General features: G+C 38.5%; 1 protein-coding gene across 18 annotated transcripts in view; it reads right to left on the bottom strand.

Moving 5' to 3' along the window:
- Arpp21 (cAMP regulated phosphoprotein 21) overlaps positions 1-27,919 on the bottom strand; it is a 148,242-nt gene that overhangs the window by 19,011 nt on the left and 101,312 nt on the right. For all 18 annotated transcript variants that reach the window (XM_026405624.2, XM_026405601.2, XM_026405636.2 and 15 more), the window contains 2 exons: positions 27,376-27,639; positions 23,439-23,565 (listed from right to left, as the gene is read on the bottom strand). In XM_026405624.2, coding sequence (XP_026261409.1) covers positions 23,439-23,565; positions 27,376-27,639 — 391 coding nt within the window. The remainder of the gene's footprint in view (positions 1-23,438; positions 23,566-27,375; positions 27,640-27,919) is intronic.

The raw sequence follows: 27,919 nt of genomic DNA, 5'->3' as shown, positions 1-27,919 counted from the left end.
TAGTATGGCTCTGAGCAAGTCACTTAGTCTCTTTTGGCGACAGTTTCCTCATGGTAGATATGACTCTAAAGCTACATTCTGGGCTAAATTGAATTAGGTAAATAATAACACAAATTCCTTAGGAAGATAGTCCTCCCATTCTTTTTTTTGTGTGTGGTAGTGTGGATTGAACCCAGGAGTTCTTGATCACTTAGCCACATCCCCACCTGTTTTATATTTTATTTAGAGACAGGGTCTCACTGAGTTGCTTAAGTCCTTGCTAAATTGCTGAGGCTGTCTTTGAACTCAAGATTCTCCTGCATCAGCCTCCCAAGCCACTGGGCTTACAGATATGAGCCATCACACCCAGCAATATTTCCCACTTAAATATCATTTCTTTTTATTTCACTTCTATAAATAAATAATGATGATATTGGAGACTTCAACAGATGCCCCCAAATGATTCAAATTAAATTTCTCAAATTCATCAAAGGTTACATTTCTGAACAGGTGCAATAATCAGTTGCAGCCAAAATTAGAACAGCTACATTTTGCTACTTCCAAAGATTAATATTGAGTCTGAACCAAATTTGATATTATATTGTTTAAAAAGAAAGAATCTTGCTTGATGTGATTGAATTTTCTTAGAAATCTGTTAAAAGTCAATCTATACTAGCATGATTGAAGAGGAAACCAAACTAACACCAAAAACAAACAAACCCTCTTAATCTAAACGTATTAAAGTCCAAAGGCCTTTAAATATATTTTGTTAGATTCATGACTGTGCAATAATTTGAAAAGTCACTTTCTCTTTTTCTTAATGATAATTTTCTTAAGAGACTGCTTCTGTATTGTCTTTGTTCAGTCATGCCCCCTATGATTATCATACCCTCCCTATAACACAATGCCTGCACACAGAAGATGCCAATAAATGTACGGTGTGAGGGTTGAATGAATGTTGACAGATAAAACTGAATTACCTCCTGGTGCTGTACAACATCATTTCTGTTTTTTCTTTTCTTTTTCTTCTCTCTCTCTCTCTCTCTCTCTCTCTCTCTCTCTCTCTCTCTCTCTTTTCTTTTTTTTTTTGGTACCAGGGATTGAACCCAGGGGAACTTTACCACTGAGCCACATTCCTAGCTCTTTGTATTTTGAGACTGGGTCTCCCTAAGTTGCTCAGGGTCTTGCTGTTGCTGGGGCTGTCCTCAAACTTACAATCTTCCTGTCTCAGCCTCTGGAGCCATTGGGATTAAAGGCATGTGCCACCACATATGGTTTATAATATCTCTTTTTCTAACTAGCTGAACCTGGAGGCTGCAAGATAAAGCAGCAATGCACACCAGTGTGCATCTGGGCCAGGGAAACAGACCTCTAGGCCAGGATGAAAAGAAGCGCAGTCCTCCAGTCTTCTGAGTTCCCATCCTGGCTAAAAATGACTCCTGTTCCTGGGTGTAGTTCCCAATAAAAGTAAGAAACAGGATATTCTTTCCTAGGGAGCTTGAGGTCACACAGAGATGAGCTCTGTGGCTTCAAGCAAGGTATATAACCTATTGCACTGCAGTTTCTCCAGGTTAAAAATGAGAGTACTGAATGACTCCTACCACTCCATCAATTCATTACCTTAGTATTCTGCCAATATTTATGGGCATTCTCCTGCTTTCCTTTGAAAATTTCAAGTCCTCTCTATCGACTACTAATTCATTCTATTTATCAGGCCAATCAGCAATCCACTGATCAGTATGATATATTACAGCAACAATCCCCAACACCTCCTCCCATTGTAGCATACATTATCTAAATGAAACAAATGTCTATTAGGTGATAAAGAATCATGACGTAGGCATACAGTCAGCAGGCTTCTATCTAAAATGTTAACACTTTATATTTCATTCTTCTGGCAGGCTAGCTACCATACGCAGAACATGATCAGCAATATGGTATCAACAAAGGTTGGCAAAGTCTTTGCCCACCAGAGAAAATTCATAACCAAGTACATTCACACTTCAAAAGCCTGGGAGTAAGACACTGATGCTTCAAGTCTTCTAAAAATGTGGCAGCAACTGTTTGGCTACGGTTAATGCTGTTTGTGGTAAAAAGAACTACACGCTATTTCAGAATGATTCCTTGAGATAAGAGGCCACATTTCCAAGAGCGAAGGCAGCCGGCACTCTAAAAGCATCGAGTGCTTCCCAAGGCTAAGAATACTGAGCCATTTCACCAATCTGACTGAATATGCTCTTAAAAAGAAGTACCACAGGTAAAACCAAGTACTCTTGCTTTAGTGAAAAGATAAGAAATGAGAAAAAGGAGTAATTTTAGACATCTGAAGGATTAAAGATGTTTCTTTTATATGAGAATTTAGAAGCCTAGTTTGAGGCTATGATGAGAACCACAGCATCATACAAAATAGGTTCTTTGAATCCCAGAGAAAATAAAAAAAAAAAAATTTCCCCCAAATGAGTATGTTGTAATGAACAAATGTGGAGAGGCACTTTCTAGCCACCTTTGATTCACCCTAAGGCCATGGGTCTATTAACTGCTACAACATGGCAACTCTAGGTGATGAGTCACCTGCATTGTGAAACTACTTCTTTGTGAGCTCACATGTCCTCCACACCCCCCAAAAGAGCTGTATACTTTTGATTATTATACTTAGGGGTAAATTTTTGTATCTTTCCAGGCCAAAATAGCATATGCCTTTCTAAACAATTTCTCTACACTACATTTCCATATCAAATTGCCTTTTCTGTTTCTTAACAAGATGGTATGGCTTCAGCTGGGAATGTGCTCTTTACTGTGCAGGTAACAGTGGGGGTGAAAGAGATATTTCCTCAAGTATCATTGGATAATCACTTACTCGTACCCACCACCTATTTCCATACCTTCCACCCAGAGGAAAAATTCCTTTATTCTAGCCCTCTTAATATTTGTAACAGAAAGCACTTTTTTTTTAATAAAAGTAAATTTAGCTTTAAAAATAAATTTAGCACTAAAATGTGGCATGCCAGTATTTGAAGAACATACTTTTTGGTAACAAATAGCAAGCATTTTATGATAAAATGATTACAATAGCAATACTGTAACATGGTAATAATTTAGAAGAGGATGCAGGTGGCTTTCAGTGAAAAGACAAATTAGAGGGAGTTGCACCCAATTAAGCACTTAAAAATGTAAAACTCAACATGTTAAAATGGCATTTTTAGCACAAAGCAAATTTGTGAATGAGAGTCCTTATGTAAACGAATTTCCTCTATGAAGTCACACTGTGTTATTTTTTTTTTTAATTGTACAGAAGTCATCCTTTATCCACCTTTATCCATGGTTTCACTTTCCACAGTTTTTTTTTTTTTTTTTGGACCCATAGTATACTATGGTCTAAAAATATTAAGTGGAAAGCCCCCAAACTAAACAATTCACAAGTTTTAAATTGCTGTGCTGCTCTGCTTGATAAAATCTCATACCAACCCACACTGGCCTTTCATCCTGCATATCTGTGCTGTGTAAGCTACTAGCTCTTTAATTGCTTGGCAACTGTCCCAGGTATCAGATGGACTGTGGCAGTACTGCAGTGCTTTTGCTGAAGTAACCCCCTATTTTGCCTAGCAATGGCCCCAAAGTGCAAGATGAGTGATGCTGACCATTTGGATATGCCACAGAGAAAACACAATATTTTTTCTTAAAGTGAAAAAGTAAAGTATCCCAACTCAGTAAGGAGAGAAAAAAAATCATATGCTTAGGTTGTTAAGATCGACAGTAGGAACAATTTTCTAGCCATGAAATTGTGAAGAAGGAAAAAGAAATCTGTGCTAGTTTTGCTGTCACACCTCAAACTGCAAAAGTTATGGCCATGGTACGTGATAAGTGCTTAGTGGAGATGGAAAAGACATTTCATTTCTGGGTTGGAGAGATGAACAGAAAATGTGTTCCCATTGACAGCAACATGTTGTGCCAGAAAGCTCTGAGCCTCTATGAAGACTTCAGCAAGACACCCTTTGCAATGAGTGACACTCTGCCATTTACTGCACTTGGGCATGGTTGCCCGTGTTCAGGAATAGGTTTGGGAATAGAAAGTATAAAAATGACTGGAGATGTTGTGTCTGCTGAGGGAGAAGCCACAGCCACATTTCCAGCAGAGGTGAATTATTGTGCCTGATTTATAAATGAAGCTTTCTCATAGGTGCATATGTACAGGGAAGAAATATAATATAGAGGAGGTTCAGTGACATCTGTGGTTTTAAGCATCCCATCCATTGGGGGTCTTGAAACACATTCTCCACAGACATGGCTATAGGGTTATTTTAATAAGGGGAGGGACTACTGTATATTTCTTCCCAGCAAAGCTCCATTGTTATCAAAGTTTATGACATTAGCAAAAAAAAGCAAACGTTGGTTGTTATTCTTTCCTTTCTAATGAGTATTTATAAAATAGGGGTATTGGTTTTCTAGAAAAGGATACAGATTCCATAGATCTTACTGTTCTGCTATGTCATACAAGGCCAATGTCACATATTTTGTGACAATGAGTAAATCTACCAAAATGAGAGTACTCCTTCTGCCTATTGTTTGGAGCAGAATTTGAAGACCAAATAAGTTCTAGAAAGCAGGACATCAGTTCCTTTCCATGGACTCAAAGAGAGAAAGAAAGGAGTTGAGGATTGGGGAAAGGGAGGAAATAGGAAGGAGTATGTCCAATGCTATATGCAAAACAGTCAGCAAGCTGAGCTCATGTCTCCAATTCCAGTTTTGTTATCTTTTCTTTTAACTCTCCCACACTCTCGTATGTACACACTTATAAACAGAAACACTCATATACATACACACTCACACATATACACAGATACCTATAAACACACTCAACACCACACACACACACACACACACACACACACACATACAAAGGGATCCATGGGGCATCAGACAAGGTATGAGCTTAGTGGGGGTTGTTGTCTTTTCTTGGGTTAGGCCTCAGGAGGACAAAGAGGCAGAAACCCTACAAATGTGGGGGAAACTAAAAGATGAAAGTCATGAGATAGTTCTGATTGAACTGGGGATGGAGAGAGCTAAGATGCTCAAAGGATAGTGATGCCTTAGGGCCTGAAGTTTGAGGGTTAGTATGGGATGAACACCTAGAGGGTGGGACACTGGTGTAGAGACCCTGAAGCCAGATATGCGGGGGGGTGGGGTGGGGTTATAGATTTCTTAATCATGGCTATAGGGTCATTTTAATAAAAATGAACAGCCATAGCAAACAGGTGCATGGAAAAGCCTAGGATTCCACAAAGGACACACAAGCTCTCTTTTGATAATAACTGTAGAAAGAATTAAATCTAATTCAAATATCACAGTATGCCTGGGTGTAAAGCTTGGTTTTAAAACAAATAAATTAGTTTCTAGTTATAAAACCCTGGCTTCTTTATAGACATTATTTTCTCTGCTTAAAATAAACTATCAGGCAATTACAAAAAAAAAAAAAGTAGAAAGTGATGGCAAATTTGTTTATAAACATCGAGAAGCTTTGAGTAAAACCAATTTTTTAAAAAAGCACACTTTCTTGCCCATCATGTTGAACGGAGTCCAGAAACAAAATTAAAAAGTAGATTATATTTTCACTAATGAGAACTTTATGTATGGTGTTGCTATATAGCATATTTTCCCTTTCAGGAGTCGAAAGGATTCAAATCAGGTACATTCTGAATCTAGGTTTGGATATTGTAAAATAAAAGAAAATTTGAAAGTTCATCCCAGAAATCACTTCAGGCAAATACTGGATTCTGCAGGTCCATGTATTGGAATGGATATCTATAGAGTTGACACTAGAGGAGGACGGTATGTCAAATATTAGGTTTCTCCAACTCCCGCATGGCAGGACTAATGGGAGCAATTTGTATGTAGTCCTATTTCTTTGCAGACTGTTTTCACTGGAATGCTACAGCAGTAAAGAGCTAAATGAAATTTAACCCCCATTGTAAGCATTTAATGCTCATATCATCACAGTAATAATAAAGAAATAAATTGCTGCTATAAAATAAGCAGGATTAAAAAGGGCCCCATTTCTTGATGAGCTTACATGATTACCTTGGAATATTTCCTTGCATCTAAGTGTGTGTGTGTATGTGTGTGTGTATATGTGTGTGTATGTATGTATAATATTCACACATAGAGAGAGATATATAATAAGCTTCTTAATTTTATTTTGGGAAATAGGTTATGATGCATTACAATTTACACAAATAAAAGTCTTGAGAGCATTTCTTCTATAAAGCACGAAGATAACTTATTGTTCTGGCAAATGATAAAACTGCTTACAGTGGCAGCTGTGATTTATTGAAGCAATTCAAATACACTTGGAAAGTATATTAGCTTTGCCTCTGCCCACAAAAGGCGCATTCGAGCAGGGTAGGACACTCCAATGATAAATTACAGACTAGAACCCAGTGAAGTCAATTGGCACATCAAATGCCTAAAGGATCCAAATCCCAACGAGAATGTATATTCCATTCTAATCTCTCCCATGCAGTTCTATCCAGGGCATGCAAAGGAACTAATTAGCACCTGTTGGTTTATTCTGTGACAATGGTTCTTTTTTTTTTTTTTTTAATAACAAAGCTTCCCTTGCTAACATCAATAAAGGGACAGGCCCCTGCAAAATGCATTCGACATCATGTTAAGCACGTGCGCCATTACAACCCTAACCAGTGGAGATTTACAATGTATTTCCAGAATGCAACTTGGCAGAGCCATGACCCTGTATTTTACCAAATGAACAGAATCCAAAATGCTCTGTTTCCTCCTCAAAGTATCAAAATGTGACTCTAACTCTGTGACCAAGCATTTAAAACCCATAAAGTTAAATTTCTAATGGAAGACTTCTAAATGAAACTTTCTACTGCATTTGCTTCTAGATATCCCCCAAGTAGTAGAGGAGAGTTGGAAAAGGCAGTCTTCAGAATAACTACTCTTCTCTATACAAACTCTGTTTGGTACCCACAGCTGTATTATTCATCAGGCATTACTCCCTATGTGTCCAACACTGAGTACCAACAATTTAACTAAGCAATTTACTTGCATACTGCATTTAAGCCTTGAGGAGTCAGTGCTAGGATTACCTTCATTTTACATTTGAGAATACTGAGACAACAGAGTGATTAATTTATTCAAGGTCACACAGCAACCAATGACAGAGATCTGAACTCAGACAATCCACTTCTTGACTTCTCATGCTTAACTATTCCATCATACAGAATAAATTATTTATATGTGATAATTACTGAAGCCAACCTATTTTAAATGACTAACTTTTTGTCTTTTCTGCCTTTCTCATTTTTCAGCTCAGTAGGAGGAAACTATGTTTTATTTAATTTAATAAGCATTGAAAGCACTCTGCTTTTATTTAATTTACGTGCCACTTTTTTATTTCTTGGAATGGCTGAGTTTTGTTCCTTGGCCAGAAAGCACATGTAAAATTGTATTGGAGCTCTGTCCAACGGACAAGGAGGCTCACTTACTGATTCTAGTACACTGATGCTGCACTTAGGCCACCAACGGAAAGACCAGGGCAAAAGACAGGATTCGGTTAACCACACATTACAGCATTTCTGCAGCAACCCCTTGCTTTTTGTTCTTAGCTAAGCTTCTTAGCTATCAGTCAGAATCAATCTCAGACACATTTCTAACAAGCTTTGTTATCATTCTCTCAACCTGAATCACAGTGGAAGAAAAAAAAAAACAGGAGGAAGGCAATCCTGCTTAGAATTTGACGTTTTGACAGATGAAAACTGGGGAAAAAGAATTGTGGTATCAAGAAAAACTAACACTTGACCTTTGAAAACAGAAAATTCTAAGTGTAGAAACCAGGATACATGTATTCCGCATGAATACATTCGTGTGTCTGTCTAGATGCCTGTCTGTGCAATTTTGACAAAATTTTGGACCTTGGTATTAAAAGCTCTGTGTTTAAAAAAAGCTTTGTGCTATTTGAAAATGATGTAAATCACAACAGATCTGAATGGATGGATGGGAGAAATGGCTTTAATGCAGAACAACCCCTGGTCTTTGTCTTTAGGCATCATCAGATTTTGGCCTGGTGCCACCTGGGACTCAATAAATCTTGCTAAAATGAGTAAATGAATGCCCACCTGCAAAATTGGTGTGCTGCTTTCCCTTGGAAACTAAGCCAGTTCAAACAGAACTCCTGGTACAAACTTCGTTGCTTATGGCATTAGATCAATGCTGGCTATGGCACTAATCTTTAGACTCCACCTACTGGAAACACATTTTTGGGGGGTTTCCTTTCTCATCACTTGAGAATAAAAAAAAGTACATTGGTTGTAGACAGATTATTTTTCCCTTGAAATATTTTTAAATATGCCCTGTAAAACTACAAGAGAGAGAAAAAAAAGCAACAGAATAAAGAACAGACTTTTGCTGCCAGCCTGGATGGATCATGTCCAGGGTCACTAAAGCGCAAGAAGAGGTAGTGCAGGAGGGCTATTCTCAAAAAGAAAGTAATCTTTATGAGAGTGATTACCGTATAAAGAAGCAGCACTCGTGAAGGCACAGAGGTCTAAGGAGTAGTGTATAAGTAGCTTGCCTTATAAATAGCCAAATACTGCTAGCCAGCTACCACTTTAGTTTTCATGTACTTTTTTCCTGCATCTAACTACCCACCTATCTTCAAGTGGTCATCATCTTTTAATGCATCCCTGAATGTAGAGAAAGCAAACATTGTTGTATCACATAGTATTTGTGGCAACTGAGATGCCTTTGGAAATGTGAAAGGAAATGTGTGCCTGATTGAAACCCAATAGTATTCCTGCCAACATGGGTTCCTTTGAACATAAAGGATGAAATAAAAATCAGCAGACTTTTCAAAGCAGATTAGCTTTAAGCTAATGGTTTTTAAATATTAATGACATATTAATTGCTTGATAATGCATTTTAGAAATGCTGATCTGTGTGTGCATTCGACGATCTGTTATATTTGGAGGTGGGGAGCTTATGAAAGAAACTGGAATAACACACCTTCCCCATAAATACTGAAACCCCATAAAGAGAGAGAGGAGTGGGCCAGCTCTCATAATTCAGGAATATCCAGTCAAGTGTATTTTTATAATCCCTCTCTATGTGTCCCTCAATCCTAATGCAGGTGGAATATCCTTTGAGAAACAAGGATTAAGGAATCATGAAAGTGCATTTTTCCCATGGCTAATTTACATCATATTATCACACTGCCTGAGGAAGACTCTAATATTCAGTGCTGTGATGGGCTATTTAATTTCAAAGGCTTTAAAGTTTCAATCTGCTTTCACGATGTCTCCAAGTTCTCCCATGTACATAATATAGTCCCAATCAATCAGTGAGGTTCATCTCAAGTTCCTTTAAGACCAGCAGACATCAAACTCCCCGCTGATTTATTTTTCTGCTTCCTGCTTTACTTCCATGCCTGCGAGCTCCCCAAATAAAGCCATCTGTGGTGATTTCACAGAAGCTCTGCCTTCCCCGGAGCTCTCACAATCCCCACACCCAACTGGGGCTTCTGCTACAAATCTAAGCAGAAGCAGCCAGATGGTAGTTGTCATGGTACAAGTGCTGGCTGTCACCACCAGGCAAAAGGACAGAATTCGAGTAGCCAGGCTTCAAGACAGCTCCACAAACCCTAAGGGCCACCCGTGTGAGCTGAGACACGAGGACAGTACTGGGTGGTGCTGAGAGCTGGCCCTTACTGATCTATATGATTTACAATCACCGTCCCCACAAACCAACAGCAACCACCACCAACAATGAAAGGGGAACAAAGGTTGAAATGCAAGCTTTTCGGTGTCTTTTTTAAGTTTGCTTTTCACAGCTTCTTGAATAAACCCTGGTATGCCATTTTTTAGGCTTCTAAAATGCATAAAATACACACAAACATACTAGGTGATGTTGAATTTACGCCATCTGGTACCTAAAGGTATAACGTGATCCCTATAACATAGGTGGGGTTCCAAATGGGAAGGAACCCAGGATCACTGTTTCTATTCTGCTTCACTCAAGCGGGTAGTTAAAATAATCCAAAATGCAAATTCGCTGACATTATGAGAACACCTGGCAAAGTACACTGGTTTCCTGAACTGAGGGTCTTTCTTCCATTTTCCAGCTTATGAAGCATAGGAAGAGAGCAGTGAGCTAAGGAGGGGAGTTAAGAAGAAACCAAATCTGCCAATGCCTTGACTGCAGACATCTAGCCTCCAGGATGGTGAGAAAAGACCTTCCAGCGGATTCAACACACCAAGACACAAAAGATGGAAACAAACAAACCAGAGAGAGAGAGAGAGAGAGAGAGAGAGAGAGAAGAAGAAGAAGAAGAAAGAAAAGGAAAGGCTGAAGGGCAGTTACTAATTCTCTTATCTTTCTTAGGACTGCTTTCTAAATAAGAGACACTAAATAAATCATCAAACTCAAAATTCCTAAAGTTCCAAGATGAACTAGAAACTGAACTAAGGAGGAACAGCTTTTAGGAAGTTAAATTACCCAGAAAGAGAAGAGAATGTCTAAAGCACTTGAAACCCCCTTCACTGGCTGACAGGCTCAACAGCAGGAAAATTTAGAAACCAACAACTAGATGTGCATATTCCCCATCACAGTACTGAGAAAAGGGAAATATACAGGTAAGAGGGACAGAATGATTAGAAGGAGATTGAGCTTCGAACTTCAGCAGATGTGGGTATAATTATTTGCTGGGACAGAGTGAGAACGCTAGGCTTAAAATCACATCAGTTGATCTCCCTACTTACTGAATGATGTCCCTGGAATTGGACTTCAGCAGATTCACTTATTTATATATTCCCATGTCTATATTCATCTCAGCATTTTTCAAAGGGGAGAGAAGTATTTTGAACTCATGAGGGCTCATTGAGAGACCTACTTAGTAAGCGTGTCAAAAGGACTGCCAAATTAATACCTTAATTTCCATAGAAGTCGCCCAACATGCCATTGAAATCCTGCCAGAGTTTAAAAATATTTTATGCAAATTTCAGAGACTGGAAATAAATGTAAAAATAAATGCTACCGATCATTAAAAATCAGTTCATCTCAACAAACACATTCCTACCTGCACGCATGCATGCGTACATACATATACACGTGAACACACTTCTTAAGTCCCAATTTTCCTTTCTCTATTTAAATATCTATGAAAGATCAGCTAAAGACACTAAAGAGAAAATCCCCATTCCACAATTGAACAGCTTTCATTAGTAGAAAAACAGAGCAGGTGATTTGTAGTGGGTCTTACAGTCAATGGATAAACTAAGGAACACCTGCAACTCCTGGGTGCTTTGTGTGCCTGGTTTAAGGGTGCTTTCTGAGAAGAGCACTGGGGAAGAAGGTAGGGAGCAACTTTTTCTCATAGTGGGCTTCTCTTCCCCACTACCTTCTTGTTACCAAGGAAACTGTCTCCTGTGTAGCATATTCATAGAGGAACTTGAGGTAGAATTCAACTCAAAGAGTGCGAGCAACTTAAAACCATGTCATTTTAACAATGAGAGATGGAAAAAAAAAATGACAGAAGATAGAAAAATGCTCTGAAATGTCCATAAAGTCTGTTTGGGGAGAGAAGGAGTGAAGCCATTAATGACAGTGTATTATGAAATATTCTTAATCTAGAAGTTGAAGATACACAAATGAGAGATTTTGCAAGCCTCAGTTCCTCTGCAATATATGTTTCTTTAGAGGAACCTGAGAAAGCAAAGTTTAAATAGAGAAAGAGATTGTGATTGCTGACACCGTACCAGACACTGCTGGATGTATGGGACTCCACTTGTGTGGTTGTTGGATGATTGGGTAATGATGTAAGCCTCCCAAGACCGTAAGGTCAAGAGTGCTATTTATTTATTATAAGGCCAATTATTGCTATTAAATGTCTGTCAGTATTATAAATGGAATTTTAAAATTTTCCAGTTGCTTCTAGTGTTTTAAAAATGATTTCTACACATTGCCCTTTTATTCTGCAGCATTGTTAAATTCACTTGTTAGTGCCAGACGCTTAATTATAGATTGTTTAGAAAATTTTTATGTAAACAATCATGTCATTTTCAAATTAGGTTCTGCTTCTTTAAAGCATCACAGAAATGTTGGAAGAAGCAACACACATGCAAACATAAATTAAGTTTTGAATAAATAAGAATGGTGTATTAATAAGGAATTGGCATAATTTGCTCTTATTTTACCTGTTGGTACCTAGAACATGCATATGCAGGTTCAAAGCCAGAAAAATAAAAGAATAGGCAAAATAAATAAAAATTCATTGTTGCATGAGAGTTAGATGTCTAATTTTCATAATTTATAAAATGTTCTGTTATTAAAAAAATACAGAAACTACCATTTGGAATGTCTTTTCTATCTCTTTACTGCTACTGCATTATTAGCTAGGTGGGAGCTTTGCTTCTGATTTATTTTTAGTCCTCAGATTGTTCTATTTGGTTCATCTCAGTCCCAAAGTCTCAGGTGAGCATAAATTGGGCCTTTCCTACCAGTCAGAACTACTAGGTTTCTGATAGGGGAAATCAGGTTTCCATCAAGATTCACTTAAGGTCACCTCAAACATTCTGACCTGTGTATCATAACAGCACAAGCTGGCTCATACTGCTTACATAGAGATGAGTAATTAGAGTGGAATCTGTTAATAAATTGTTTTCCTTAGGAAACAAAAATATATGCAAATCCACTTAGAACTGAGCTTGTCACACTGTATAGTCTTGTAATCCTTTGAAATGTGTGCTTCCCTACAATATCCTAGTTTCAGCAAGGTATGTTTTCAGTTCTATTCTGGCCCCTCTTTATGCATTTATATTTTATCCTCAAAACAGTCATGACCTACAATGGCTCATAAAAGGTGCAACAGTGCTGGCCCTACTGCAAAAGAACCTTTAAAATAACAAAGCAGTAAGAGCATCTGGGAGAAAGTTAAAAATGCAATTTTAACAAGTCTCTAGGTGCCTTTGAGGGAATGTTGAGGGAATCGGGGAAGATGTCATCAGGCAATTATGGATTGGCTGGGAGTCCTTGAAGGGCATCAAACTCATCTTTGCAGCCATTGCAGGATTGGCTGACAACTGTGAACAGTACCGGCATGAAATCACAGGGGAGGCTGTTTGTGGCTTTGGGGATTTGGACAGGAGCACAGGTGTGAAGCCCCTTGCACTTTGCTAACACTCTTCAGGTGAAGAGATGCACAAAATGTCTCTGCCAGGGAACAATTGCTCTGCCAACAGATTCAATTAGTGACCCCACTTGTATTTGACCCTCATAAGGCGCTGAAGAGGGTGTGTGAGTCACAGGGTTTCTTTTAGAATTATGTTAATTCAAGGAGGCACACAGGCAGTGCTGTAACCTCCCTCCTTATAGTGATCCTTGCCTGGCTCTCAAACTGTAACATTACTATGTCACTTATTTGGAAAGAAGGATCCATGCTACTTCAGACCTGGAAGGATTGATTAAAACCTTGATCCTTTGCTGATGGCCAGGAGAAAGGACACTTTAGGATGCAATGAATCCATTTAGCATGCAAGTGAGTCCGTGCTGATTGATTTTGCTGAATTTACATTTGTGTCCCAAGAAGCAGCAAGAAGCCATAACTGAGGACAGTGAAAAGAAGAAAGAATTTTAAGAATTTTAAGGTGAAAGATCTTTCAGTCCCATGCATTCTAAGGTAGTGTCCTTTAAGTTTAGTGATTTGCATACTGCTTTTAACGCAAAATTGCAATCCCACCCAAAAGTTTAAGCAAAATGAGCCCCTTGGAAGTGACAACTTAAAACACCATCCAAAAGCCTAACTACTTTTCTTGAGTTCTACTGCATCTCTGAATTTGGGAACCAAGATAAAAATAATACTACACAAAATTTCCTCATTTTTTTAAAAATCACTATTGCTCTAAGTCCGAAAACCCAAGGGCCAACTTCACACTGGTTTCCAGGTGGACAGGAGGTACTGCAGTACTCTTTGTGCCCTATCTCCAGAAGGGAATAATGTCCAACACATTCTTCTCTGTCATTCAAATGTTAGATTGTGAATGCCTGGGGGAGAATGAAGCCCTCTGTCACATAACAAAGAAGGCCCATCTGGGATTTGGGAATTGGGAGGAGGCAGAAACCAGATACCATGAGGAATTTAAAATTGTATATTTAAGTTTGAAAATATATATTCCTGAAGACCTGAACTAATTTTCTTTCTTTCTTTCTTTCTTTTGGTACTGGAGATTGAATTCAGGGGTGCTTTACAACTGAGCCACATCCCCAGTCCTTTTTATTTATTTATTTTTTGAGACGGTCTCACTATGTTGCTTAGGGCCTTACAACTTGATGAGGCTAGCCTCAAACTTGCCATTCTCCTGTCTCAGCCTCCTGAGTTGCTGGGATTATGGGCATGAGCCACCATGCCCGGCACAAAATACATTTAAATATATATTTCTAAAGGCCTGAACTGAACAAAGATCAGGGTAATAACTGAGAGCAAAAACTATTGACAAGAAATTAAAAACAAAACAAACAAATAGCACTAAGGAGAAAAAAAGAGAGAAAAGGAGGATTCAAAACTTCATCTGGCAAAATGTATCCTATCTTTGATGAAATTCTTTGATTAAAATCACCAGGCAAACCAATTCTTTGAATAAGCAGTTTGGAATCCTTAGGTTTTTCTGAAGCATTTATGATTCACTCTTATGAAAGGTACATCAAAACATTAGGATTTTCAAAAAATATATTTCTATTCTTGATACCTTTCTTTCCTTAGCATCCCAAATCTAACTCTTTCCTTTTTCTTTCTTTGTTATAAAAGGTTACTCTTACCCATTTTCTGTTGCGTAGCCAGAAAACAGACACTGCTATGATTTGTCTTCCCATATTTATAGAAAAACAGAAATTGGAATCATACCAATAGTATCTAATGGCATAACAAATGAAAATGTAAACACCAAAAGAGACATAAAATGTAATGTGCTAAAGCAACAATTTGCAAACATACTGAATAAATTCCTTTTATGATCCCTCCTAAGGGACAGAGAGAACCTGGCCATGTACATGGTTTGGGGAACATGTAGGTTTGATTTAAGGAGAAAAAAAACCAAAAATGTAGCATGAATCCTATTATTCCTCCTAATAATGTTAACCTTCCTCTTAATCCCAGTGTAATACTTCTTATTCTCATTTCTGTAAATGTAATAATTAGACCAATTAATGAAAGAAACACATGAACGTTTCCATAGAAACCCTTCCCAAACTAATATTTTCAGAACAGCGTGTTCCATAAGGATTTATCTGTGTGATTCCCCCTGATGTTAACAGGAATCAGATAGACAATTAAATCTTCATGTAACTCTTTGATAACTTACCCTTCTGCTTCTGATGACATAACAATACAGATACCCAAAGTACAAATCACTTCCTGAGAGCTGTCAGGGATAATAACTTTTGCATCGCTTCTCTGAGTGAGCATGAACATATTATTTTCTCAAATTAAAACATATATATATATATATGGATTAAGAGATTTTAAATGTTAAAATGTATGGAAATTATACATATGCTTATTGAACCAATAATTTTTTTTTTAGATCATCGAATCTTAGGGAAGGCAAATTAAGTTAGAATCCCACCACCACAGACTAATGTAGCTTATTGGTCAGAACAAGAGCCTGCATTCTTTCTTCAGCTCTGATGCTCCCTCTCCCCATCTCCACCAACCTCAAGGGATAAAATCCACATCAATTAATATCATAAGCACAGTGCATGAGACAAGGGATTTCTGAAGATAGAATCTCTCTCGATCACATTGACACTGACTGCTTAATAAGCCAAGTGAAAAAATACAGCATCTACCTTACTCAACTGCTTTGGTTAAATAAATGTATATTCCATTAAGGTACATTTTACCCCATTTCAAATGTGTTCCAGAACAACATTAAAAAGGCAATAACGTTCTTTCTTACTCTTCTTACTTGAAGCTGTTAATACTAACAACATGCTCGTACATAGAAATATCACTTCTACAAGAAGAAATAAAAAAACTAAACACATTACTGATTGAACGCTGTATAGACCTATTAGGAAGGGATCTGTGCCTTTGGTATATTTCCAAGCATACATGCACCACACATAATCACATGTTCCTGCCCAAAGTGCCATCATGTTCATTCCATTGTTTCACATTCTAGAGAAAACTGGGAGTGGGGAGGCTAGGATAGTTGCTCAGTGGTAGAGCACCTGCCTAACTCATGAAAGACCCTGAGTTTGATCCCCAGAACTGCAGACAAATAAAAATAAACAGGAGTAAATGAAAATGATTAAAGGCAGAGTGATGAGAATTAGTTTTCAGGACCAGGTTATTCCTGCCATTCTAACCCTTGAAATGAGTTTCTATGGGAGCATTAGTACTTTAAAATTGCAGAAATCCCCAAATCATCAACTATACCAAAATCCTAACACACTATACCCCTGAAAGTGGCTCGAGGGGTAGAGGACATATTCTTTGGATGTTTGAACTTTAAAAAATGTGCATATTCACTCTAGACATGAATTGACTTGTTAGGCTGTCACTCTATTTGATTACATAACACTTACCTGCAATTTGCTCTTATTTATATTTGAATTGTATGGCTGAGAGATTTTCTTTAATCCTTTTAAATATTCATACAATCACTTGAGCCGAGGCACTGTATTTTCCATGGGGGAAAGATAAACCACTGAGAGATATGGTGAAAAAAGAATGTACTCTTTCTCTCCCACCTCACTCTGACTCTTCACACTCTCCCTGCATATGCCCAAATGAAAATGATTCATTCTTTCAATAGAATCATGCTATATTTATCTTTTCTCTCAAAATTCAGATTCGCAAGCATTATTCTCAATACTTACTATCTACACAGATATGCTGACTATGAAATATTATTAGAATTGTGTCTAAAATACAAATAAAATCAAATCAAGAATGAATCTGGGTATAACTCTCCCCTTTTCAACAGCTTAGAAAGGATATATCTTTTGCAAAGCATCAAGACTCTGGGCTACATGAGCATCCCTTGGGAGCTTAAAGGATATGTAGAATCTTAGGACCCATCCAGATCTATTGCATTCATATTCATTTTAACAATCTGGATAGTTGATATGCATATTAAAGGTCAAGAAGCAATGGCTACAGAAATCCCATGTGAGGGGTGAGGTGGGGCACTGACAAGCTCTTTTGAGGAATCTTCAGAGGCATGTAGTTGATGTGCATATAAAAAGGGCTGGATGGAGCCGAACAGCTGTACCTACAGAAATGGAAGGTGCATTTGTTCTATGGAACGAAAATCTAGTGGCCTTTTTGTAAAGTTTGTGTTTCTAATAGGCTGAGATCCTCCAGCTCCACAATCTTTAATGAAGAAGCCTCTACACAAAAATGGTTTCTTCCAAAATGGAGGTCTGAACCAACAGAACCTTTACCCTAAAGGTCAGAGTGTCACCTGCAGATTCGTGGATTACGTTATCCTATGACAGCATTACCATCTATCAAAAGAAAACAAACAAATCTATGTTCTCTGACCTGGCATCCTCTGCCCACATCATTCTTCAAGGAAAAAAAAATATATATGTGTGTGTATATACATACACACACACACACACACACACACACATACATATACATATGTGTATATGCATATGCATATATATGAGGGGGATCTTAATTCATGCAAACTTCTTTATCTGAATCCATTTTCAGTCTGATTAACTGGGCAAAGAGAAGACCTATTGCAAAGATTCTTCACACCAAGTTCTCTGTCAAAAGAACAACAGTCTGAGAGTTGGGCAATCTCCAGCTCCTCTCTGATGAAGGAGGACAGGGGTTAACATGTTTCCAAGTCATTGAGGTATTATTTCTACTCTTTTCATCTGGAATTCTTATAACTTGTATGTGTTAGATGGTTCTTAGCCTACATCTTCAGAAGCAGATTGTCAGAAATGAGACATTTATAAGCTATCTGAGTAAGTCTATTAGTCTCCAGAATAGGCATTTGGTAATAAATCTGTAAGCAATGAAGTAGCCGAAGCCCCCTTTCTGGCTCTGACAAGAGAGACTCCATGTTGGGTAGGAGGATGGCCTCCCAGCCTCAGTTTCCTCCTTTAGTAAAATTGAATATTCACACTCCTTTTTTTTTTCTACTAGTGATGCCTCACAAAGGCTGCTGACTATAAGAGAAGTCCACATGAGGTTAATTTTAAATGTAGGTGAAAAACATGAGAAAAGGAGACTTTTACCCTTATCATCTCCACCAACTCTTGTATTTTGCTGCAGGTAAGAACATCATTTACTCTGCATAGTCTTGAGAGGAATAGGGAAGAAATACATTTAACAAGCTTATGGCAACCTTCCAAAAGTTGGTTGTTGTTTTGCAATATGAAGCATTTTTAAGATTCCTTTTCATGGTTAATTCTTGAGCTACAATTTGAAGAGTAAAAAGGGAAATGCATTATGATCTGGGTTTTGCCCCCAAATGAATCATTCAGCAGATACTTGTGAATGGGGGAGGGTGGATTAGGAAAGGGATGTTCTAAAGCCCAGGTGAGAAACACCTCCACAGTCTTCAGAAGCCACATCAAATGGTTGGCTGCCATTGTACCCTAACCTAGTTCCTTCCCCTCTTTTCTGCTCATATCTTCAAATGGATCCCCTTTCATGACATTCAAGAATGTGGATACTCCTGGTCTGAAAGGAAGGCAGAACTGTGAAGCGTCAGTTGTAAACCATCATCTTCATTATTCTTCTACCTAAACCTAGAGTAATACTGCTGACACCAAGCAGCAGTGCTGAGAGCCTGGCACTGAGAGCTGCAAGCAACAGCTTACAGCAACTGCTCACCTGCCCTTACTGCTCAGAGGGCCTCCATCTTTCAGAAGATCTTGGTGGATTTGTCTAACTTCTTTTAGGGCATATAACATTTCTTAGGCATGCCAGATGATAAAATGTTCCAAATCACCTTAAACTTTCTCCTCCATCCTCGGACTTCAGAGACACTGAGGGAAAACTTTACCAGGAGATTTATTTTAGGACTGTAGATTTTACATTTGGGGTTTTGAATATCCACCATTCAGTAGCTGATAGAACTAATCAACAAAAATAGAGAGGATATGAATGACACAATGAACTAACGGGATCTAACTGATCTGTAAAGACTTCTACCCAAAACAGCAGAGTATCCACTTTTTCAAGTGTTCATAGAATATTCATCAAGATAGACCATATTCTGGGCCATAAATCATCCTCAACAATTTTATAAGAATTGAAATCATACAGAATGTGTTATCTAACTATAATGGAATCACTCTACAATAAATAACAGAAAGACAATAGGAAAATCTCCAAACACTTGGGCATTAAACAACACACTTCCAAAAAATCCATGAGTCAAAGACGAAGAATCAAAGAAAATTTAAATGTATATACAGATGCATGAAAATGAAAATATAACATGTCAAAATATGTGGGATACAGCTAAAGCTGGACTGAAAGGAAAACTTGAAGCACTAAAAGTTTACATTAGAAAAGATAAAAGATCCAGAATCAACCATTTAGCTTCCTAACTGAAGAAAACATAAAAAGAATAGTCAAACAAAGGTAAAGTGAATAAATAAAATAAATAAATATAAGAGCCAAAGTCAGTGAAACTGAAACAATAAAATAACAGTAAATCGATTAAAGGGCTGATTCTTCAAAAAGATCAATAAGTGATGAATCCAGCAAGATCAACAATAAAATAAAGTTAAAAATCACCAAAATCAGAAATAAAACAAGATATCACAACATATTCTGAAGCTACCAAAGAGATAATAAAAGAATACAACCATCAAATTTATGCACCTAACTCCCAGAACTAAGAAGAAATGGGCCAGTTCCTTGATAATCACAACCTAGTGAAACTCCAAAAAGATGAAATAATCTTAATAGTCCTATAACCATAAAGGAATTGATTTATAGTTTAAAAGCTCTAGAAAATATCATAAAATTTCAGTATTTGACCACTGACAGAATCTATTCTAAGACAAGACACTCTCCCTTCCAAGTGTTTAAAATCCAGATTGATTTAAAACTATAGGCCTGTTAGCTCTATCCTGGCAACTGTATTTCTTTGTAGTCCTGGGTTATTAATAAGTGTCTAATAAAATTTTCTCCCTCTCTGGGGTACCTAATATCAAATTGGCAACAGACAAAGTCTTCCATTAGAGATATTTCTATATTAAAGGTTTTTAAATATATTAAAGGTTTTTAAATAGCTGCAATTTCCATACATCACTGCAAATCTATCATTTGATTTCTCCAACGTTTCTTAACATCAGTGGCACTTATTTATAATCATCACTAGCATCGGATCTTTCTTTCTCATGTGTAGGACTTTGACCATCTATTGATAAGGTCAAGAGAACAAAATCACCAAGAGGAAGAATTATGTCCGCCTGCTGGTCTTCAGTGTACCTTAAGTGTCTTCTTAAATCGATTGCAGGGTATCCAGTTTCCTTCATAAAATTTCGCTGTCTATAGTTTTAAGCCCTAGGAAAGAAGTGGTAAATGACAGAGGTTTCAATTCTGTCAAGAATGTAGGAAAATGAAGAAATGCTTTTATAGCAATTAAATAAATATGGCAAAAAACTGCCACGAAGCCAACTGGGATTAAAATCTCATTTGATTTTTACTGGACATAATTTTGTCCCACTCACATGCTAAATCATATGATAGCTAAGGAAGCTATGAAACCAGCTGGTGTCAATACCAAAAGAAGATAGGAGAGGGTCAGATCCCAGGATGCAAGACTGCAGGAGACAGGAGAAGGAGCAATCAGAGTATCTCTGTGAGACAGAAACACACTTGACTAGTGTAGAGTTTGACTTAAAGACAGAGGAGGCTTATCTATAAGATCCTCCAGAAAACATGACTTTTATCATGATCTGAAAAGGCTCTTTCCTCTATGAGATAGTCCATGTATTGAGTTACTCCCACAAATAACTCTGCCATACTCTGTTGGAAAGTCTCTGTTGCCTTCACTTAGCTGAGCAAAGGCCTTCCAAACCTGTAGGACCCAGAGCATCTAGGCATTATCACACTGCCATTGTGCAAGCTCTGTTGCTTGGATTTTATTAGCAGAGGTGATTCTTTTCAAGGCCAGATATACCACCTGCCTTCCCCAAAAGTGGTCAATTCAGCCCGCAGTAGAAACTGTGTTGGGATGTTGGACCAGATAACAGGTGTCATGATCACAAAAGCCAAGAAATCAAAGGTCTAAGTCTGTCCATGTGTACTGAAATTGTCATTTCTGGGTAACATACTGTTCAGAAATCATTTCCCTTTTCTCACCTCTCCTCCTTCCACAGACCACATTAACTGCTTCTCATGTCCTTGACGCCTGAAGCACTGGCCTCACTTCTATTTGGAGCATGATATTGCTATACAATGCATTCCTATTACACTGTCATGGTCATTCATTGGGGGTGGTATTTTCATGGTGATGTGTGAGCACTGGGCAAATCAAAGCCACTCAGGGGTCACAGAATAGAGTTGGGACCAGTTAAGTCTTTCTGAAACCCAAGGAGGAATTTCTGCAGCTATAAATTCTCCCACATATTTTACAAAAGAGAAAATGTCATGCATATTTTCCCTACCATTGTTAGTCATCAGTGAAGTTAGTGGAGAGGAGAAACAGCAATATAGGATTCTGGGGGAAACTCTAGATTTGCTCTTACTAGAATTCTGTTGCATTCATGCATTGGACCTTCACATGCATTTGACCTCCACAGTCCCTCACCCAGATCCTGAGTTTATAGGCTTACTGGATTCCAGTAGGTTTGCAGCCTTTCAATGATGATGTTCCACAAGTCTGAAATACTTCTCTAGACAACCATCACACCATGACACTAAGCTAAATAAAACTAGATCATTACAATGAGATATCTATGTCTTTCCTCTCCTAAATGCATTGGTAACCAACAGGAAAACTTCTCCATTGATTCTGAACCAAGGTCTAGGAGATTATAAATTAATTTTTTAAATAAACATCCTCAGAAAAAAAGGCTCAAAATACAAGCAATATATCTCTATAGTCTACAGCTAAACTGAGAGCTCAGTTACCACCAAAATAGTAGAGAGAATAACATTTTCCAACAATCAGAAAACACTGCCAAGTGCTTTTCTTAAAATAACTAATAGTTTGAAACTATTTTTGTTCTTACGACAGTAGAAGTATAAAGTCCATTCTGAGGTCAAATATATTCTTCCCTGAACAAATATAGTGTTGAAACAAGACAAAATCTGGCTGGCTGCTATAGGTTTCTGTAATTCTCCTGCAGACTTTAAATAGGTCATGAGATGAATTAAAGAACATACAACCATCTACAGTATAGAGTGATTTAATTCTTTCTCCACTCTGACCAAATGCTAGCAATGTCAGCATTAGTATTCTTAGGGTGTCTGTGATTGGTACTGCTCCTTGGCAAAGATTGTGGGTTTCTTCCCATAGCTTGTACAAAAAAAAAAAAAAAAAAAAAAACAGTACATATCACGGATATGTTACATACATATATCAGTACATATTACATGTGCATACACATATATTCGGAGTAGCAATGTGATCACAGAGCAAAGCATTCATGAGCAGCAGCAGGGAGCATGGGATCTTTAGGGTGACCTACTTACTGAAGGCAGCTTCTCCCAGTCAGGTGGTCTTCAGCATGACAATTAGCAGTTTTTTCCCACAGTTTGGTCAGCAGGAAGGACACAGCGCTCTGCCTAGCTCAAGTCACTCAGCCCTGCTGGGTTTCTGCTGCTCTCTGGGGAACGGCATTCCGTTAGGAGTGTGACACAGTAGGGAAAGAGACCGGTTCACTGTGAGACCTGCTACTCACTCTCGTACAGTGTATCGGCCCCCCTTCCCACTGCACAGTGGCTGCCGGGCCCTGGGCAGGAGGCACACGTGGCCCTCGTGAAAGTGAACCACGGAGTCAGAGTTCCACCGAGACACACCACGCTGCTTTGTTGGTAGCTTTCTTCAGAGACAGTGCTTTTTAGGATGGTATCAAAACAACCTAATTTGGTTTCCCTAGTCTTAGGGACAAGGGAAGCACTCTCTTTAAGATAATGAGGGAAAAAAATATATATGAACTAGGAAGATAGGGATGTGGTCAGCTCTCTGCTTTAAAATAAACTGAGAAGATCCGAAAATAATTTGTGGAGGCTGTGTTCAGCATGCATGCCTGGGAGGCTGGACGGAGGTGTGCCTCACCTCCTTCTTGTGCCTGCTTCTTTTGCACACAGAGTTGATCAAATGCTCTGATGGCTTCTCTGGGGAGGGGAACATGCTGTCTGAAATCACCACACTTGGGCACTCAACCAACGAGTACACCTATGGAATTCACCGTGAAGACGATTGGGCTGGAGCACAGAATGCAAAAGAGACTCCAAGTACCTGCTTGCTGTGCTGCCTGTGGCATCTGCTGACCCCTCTGAGCACTGTACTGAACCGAGGCCATGGGCCGGTACTGCTGCGTGGCTGAGGTAGGGTACTGACCAGACGGGTAATAATAGACAGGCATCTGGAAGACAGATAGGCAAAAGTGGAGAATGAGGATCAAACAGAAGTCTTTTCTCACATTATACACGCTGCCCTCTATGATGTCACATGATCAAAGTAGATTGTAAAGAGGGCCCACACCATAAACTTCTGCCTGGCCTGTGTGTATGGGCATGTGCCATGTACATGTTCTCCTGTGATGAGGTGGAACCCATTCTCTAAGCCCTTGAAACTGAGCTGGTTTGAGACCCACTTTGACCAGTGCAATGAGACAGAAAGACTTGTAAGCCTGAACCTCAGAAAAAAAATATGCACCTTTTACTCCTTCCGGAGAAGGACCCAGCCACTAAGCAAGGAAGTCCAGGCTTTCTGCTCTAGAAAGAAGCCATGTGGAGACCAGAGGCACCTAGACTGACCAGACACCCTCAATTGTGGGCATGTGTGTGAGCCCTGGTCAAATCACCTTAGCCGGTACCATATGGAGCAGAGAGGAGCTATCTGTGATGAGTCTGGCTCCATTGCTGACTTAGTCATGAGCCATACAATGGTTTTTAAAAGTCTACCAAAGCACTTTGCAGAGTGGTTTGCACATAGCTAGAATCTGGAAAATTTATGTTCAATATAAAAGGGGAAATATCATATGTTAAAATATCATTTATGTCACCCTCTGTAACTTCCTAATGACTGGTCAAATCACCTTAGCCGGTACCATATGGAGCAGAGAGGAGCTATCTGTGATGAGTCTGGCTCCATTGCTGACTTAGTCATGAGCCATACAATGGTTTTTAAAAGTCTACCAAAGCACTTTGCAGAGTGGTTTGCACATAGCTAGAATCTGGAAAATTTATGTTCAATATAAAAGGGGAAATATCATATGTTAAAATATCATTTATGTCACCCTCTGTAACTTCCTAATGATCGGGTATGAATGAAAAGCTTCTAATTACTTCCACTGAAATAAAGTATCTTCTGATCTGGAAGGACTTCTTTGCCTGCCTCGGGTCATTTATATTAAGGCTACTTTCCTACTGATCTTAGTTAATTATTTTCCCTCTTCAGGCCTCAGACTTTTCTCCTATCATCTTCTCTAAAGTGAAAATGGAGCCAAGCCCGTAGACAGCTTATGAGTATTATATGCATAGAATAAAATTATGAACCAATTATTTGGGAACTGTGATTTTATGGCTATTTTATTTTCTGATTTGCTCATGTCAGATAGGAAATACTTTTCTATTTCAATCTTGCTATTGAAACACGTAACATATTTTCTTCCCTCAGGATAAAGTAGGAACAAAAGATAACAGAATTTTTGTGACTCTTGTTCTGCGATTCCATGAAATCATTACGAGTTATAATTCTGATTACCTAATAATATGGACATTCAAGGGTAATGGGCTGAATGAATCTAAAACAATCACCAGTCTGTGTCTGGCAACTGATTTATTCATTGCATACATTCCTAATAGTAACTTAACCCTTTTTTGGTGAGGCAGTTTACAACAATAAAAACTTAAATAATTCTGGTGAAGTCATAGGTTTTAGTTTTGCTTTGGTAATTTGTGGTGCAATGAAAGATTACTACAATTATGCATCACATTCTCCAATATTAAGAACAGCTACTACATAATTCATTCACCAGCATTATATTTGCATGTTTTTTTAAAAGAAGAATAGCATTTTATTTCTCAAGAAGAGACTGTCTGGGTGAAATATAAGCTTCTGATTTTGATATCCATTCCTTGGCTTTCCCTATTATGCTCAATATGAAATGTAAAAAATACCTTCAAGGTTAAAGAATGGAACTCAAACACTTGAAAAGTTCCTAATGAGCACTAATGATTTTGGATAAATGTCAAATTTCATGCAAACCTTTTAAAAAGCTACTTTTTAACAAGTTGCACTGGAAAGCTGGTCACCTCTGTCTAGTACCTCTCCATAGTACAGCAGAGCACCAGTTGGAGGAATGAGGACCTCCATCCATGTGAAGGAAGGGACACTTGACCAGCCCTCCATACCCCAGTGAGCTGGGGTAAGAGGAACCTTTTGAAGGATCAATAAGAAAGGTTCCAAAGAAGAAAGGGGCAAGAGATGTAAAGCTAGTCCAAAAGGAAGACATATTCATTTTCAACCAACCATATTAAAATACGAAGAATCCAAAGATGGATGAGAATAGGAAAGACATAAATTAGAGAAAGAACTATAAAAGATAAGCACTCTCCCATTTCTCTTCTTCAAATTCCTCTTTTCCTTGTTCATGTGTTTCCTACTTATTATTTCTCGTGGGCATTCAGAAAGCACACACAAGACAGAGAAAATTGTCCTTCAAGGTTATTCTCTGCACAAATATATTTCCATAAACATCCATGGGCTGAGTCCCAACTGAGTTGATTTTCATTGTTCTATATTTAGGTAACTAGAGTTTTAAATGTTTATTGCATTGAAAGATGTTATATGTTATAACCTATACCAGTATCTGTGGTTCTTTAAGAAAGATGTTCATAAATGTCCAAACTGATCATGAACTGTCTCTGTTTTTCCTCCATTTTTTCCTATTTTTTAAAATCCATTGAAGAGAAAATGAAAGTATTTCTGATGCAGACACAGCAGAGGTTTTGAATCGTCTTTTCTTTTTCTGTTCACTAATTTTGAAATTCCTTCATTGGGGAATGACTTTTTTTTTAAGTGTTCAATTAAGCACTCTGCCAATTTCCTCTGACAACAGAAATGGGTAAGGACACTTAGATGTTACTTAGTCTACAAGAGCTAAGCAATTTCTCCAATAATTAAAGCTGAAGTATTTAATTTATTAGTAAAATAATTAATATATTAATGAAGTCCTTTCTCCTGTAACTTAAAGTTATTTTATACATCTCCTTAAATCCCACTAGGGAAGAAATATTATTGAGACAGAGACTGAGGATGAACTATTAATTAATCACTCAAAATAAAATGAACAACTGACTGAAAATCATTTCATGGTAGATGGTTTTGTGTGTCTGGAAGACAAAATAATTTATTCAAGATGTTAAGGCAGTGAAACAAGTGATACAAAGGTGACACTGCACTTTAAACAGCTCGTTCAATGCGATGCTTCATAATCAGGATGGAATTTGCTTGGGATATGTGTGCCTTGAAAATGGACCAGAAATGCCTCTGTGCATTTTACATCTTGACAGTAATCACTTCCAATATTCTGCAAGGGATACCCAGGAGAGCACCGGAGATGTTTGGTGGTGAACAGTAACACATAATCAGTCTTTGGGAAGACAGTAGAAATCAGTGATCTGTGGTGTCTTACATGCTCAAGTCAATTAAATATGATTAATGGCTACCTGTGAGAGCAGGCATGAGCTCTGCTTCCCCTCAGGGAGAGGAAAGGACAGTAGATATTTGGTTTAACTTCCTCCTTTATATTCATAGAGGAGCTACTGCCTGGAGCATCCGATTAGCTCCGGAAAAATGCTTGTGAATTGATAAGAGGGAGAAACCACATTTCCTGAGCAGCAGGAAGAGCGGGTTCAGGGTCCCCTGGGGACAGGCCTTCCCTTCCTGGGCAATCCCAGGAACAGGGCATCACATGGTAGCAGAGGCTTTTCATGGCCTCTGTACCAGCAGCCTGAAAAAAATAATGGGTCCTTCCCTTGTCATGCCGTGGGTGGTTGGGTCAGTTTCCTTCAACTTCCTTTCTGAGCCCTATGACTGTGCACAACCAAAGAACAGAAGGACAAAACAAGTCCTGGGGGGTGGGGAAGACCTACAGGAACCCGTAAGGGAAAGGCAACTTGACCTCAGGTGATGTTCTACATGGAAAGACGGGTCAAAGTGCACCCACCTGTGCAGCTGCAGGCTGTTGCACAAATCCCTGTGGGGAGGGAGGGGCCTGAAGAACTTGCTGTGAGATGGGAGGGCCAGAGCCGGAGAACCCCCCTGTAGAAAGCTGCTGGCCGGCAGAGGCGATGACATAGCTGGGCTGCTGGGTTGGTTGTGGCAGGAGGGAGGACGGATAGACAGGACCAGACGGTGGCGGCTCGGGAGTCTCTCCCGAGGACTGACGGCTCAGGTTCATCTGGCTGAACTGTGTGGCCACATCATCTCTCTGCCAAAGACAGGGAAAGAAGAGGAAATTAGGATGATCAACTTGGTAACAAGAATGTTAACGTTGAGGCACACACAGGACATACACTTATAACTGGGGGAAAAGGAGGAAGTATGAACTGAAAAAAATAAAATAAAGGAATAATTCAGTCAGAACATGAAAAAAAGAGTATTGCATGAGAAATCAGGATTTCATCATCTTAAGAACTGGAGATGGTAAACAATTTGACCCAAATATCCCAATTCAATGCAAGCAAAGTATTCTTTCTAGATTGAGGGCT

The sequence above is a fragment of the Urocitellus parryii genome, chromosome 3 (genome assembly GCF_045843805.1).
Source record: "Urocitellus parryii isolate mUroPar1 chromosome 3, mUroPar1.hap1, whole genome shotgun sequence".
Lineage (NCBI taxonomy): Eukaryota > Metazoa > Chordata > Mammalia > Rodentia > Sciuridae > Urocitellus > Urocitellus parryii.
The sequence above is the reverse complement of the archived record's forward strand: the minus strand, read 5'-3'. Positions and strand labels throughout refer to the sequence as shown.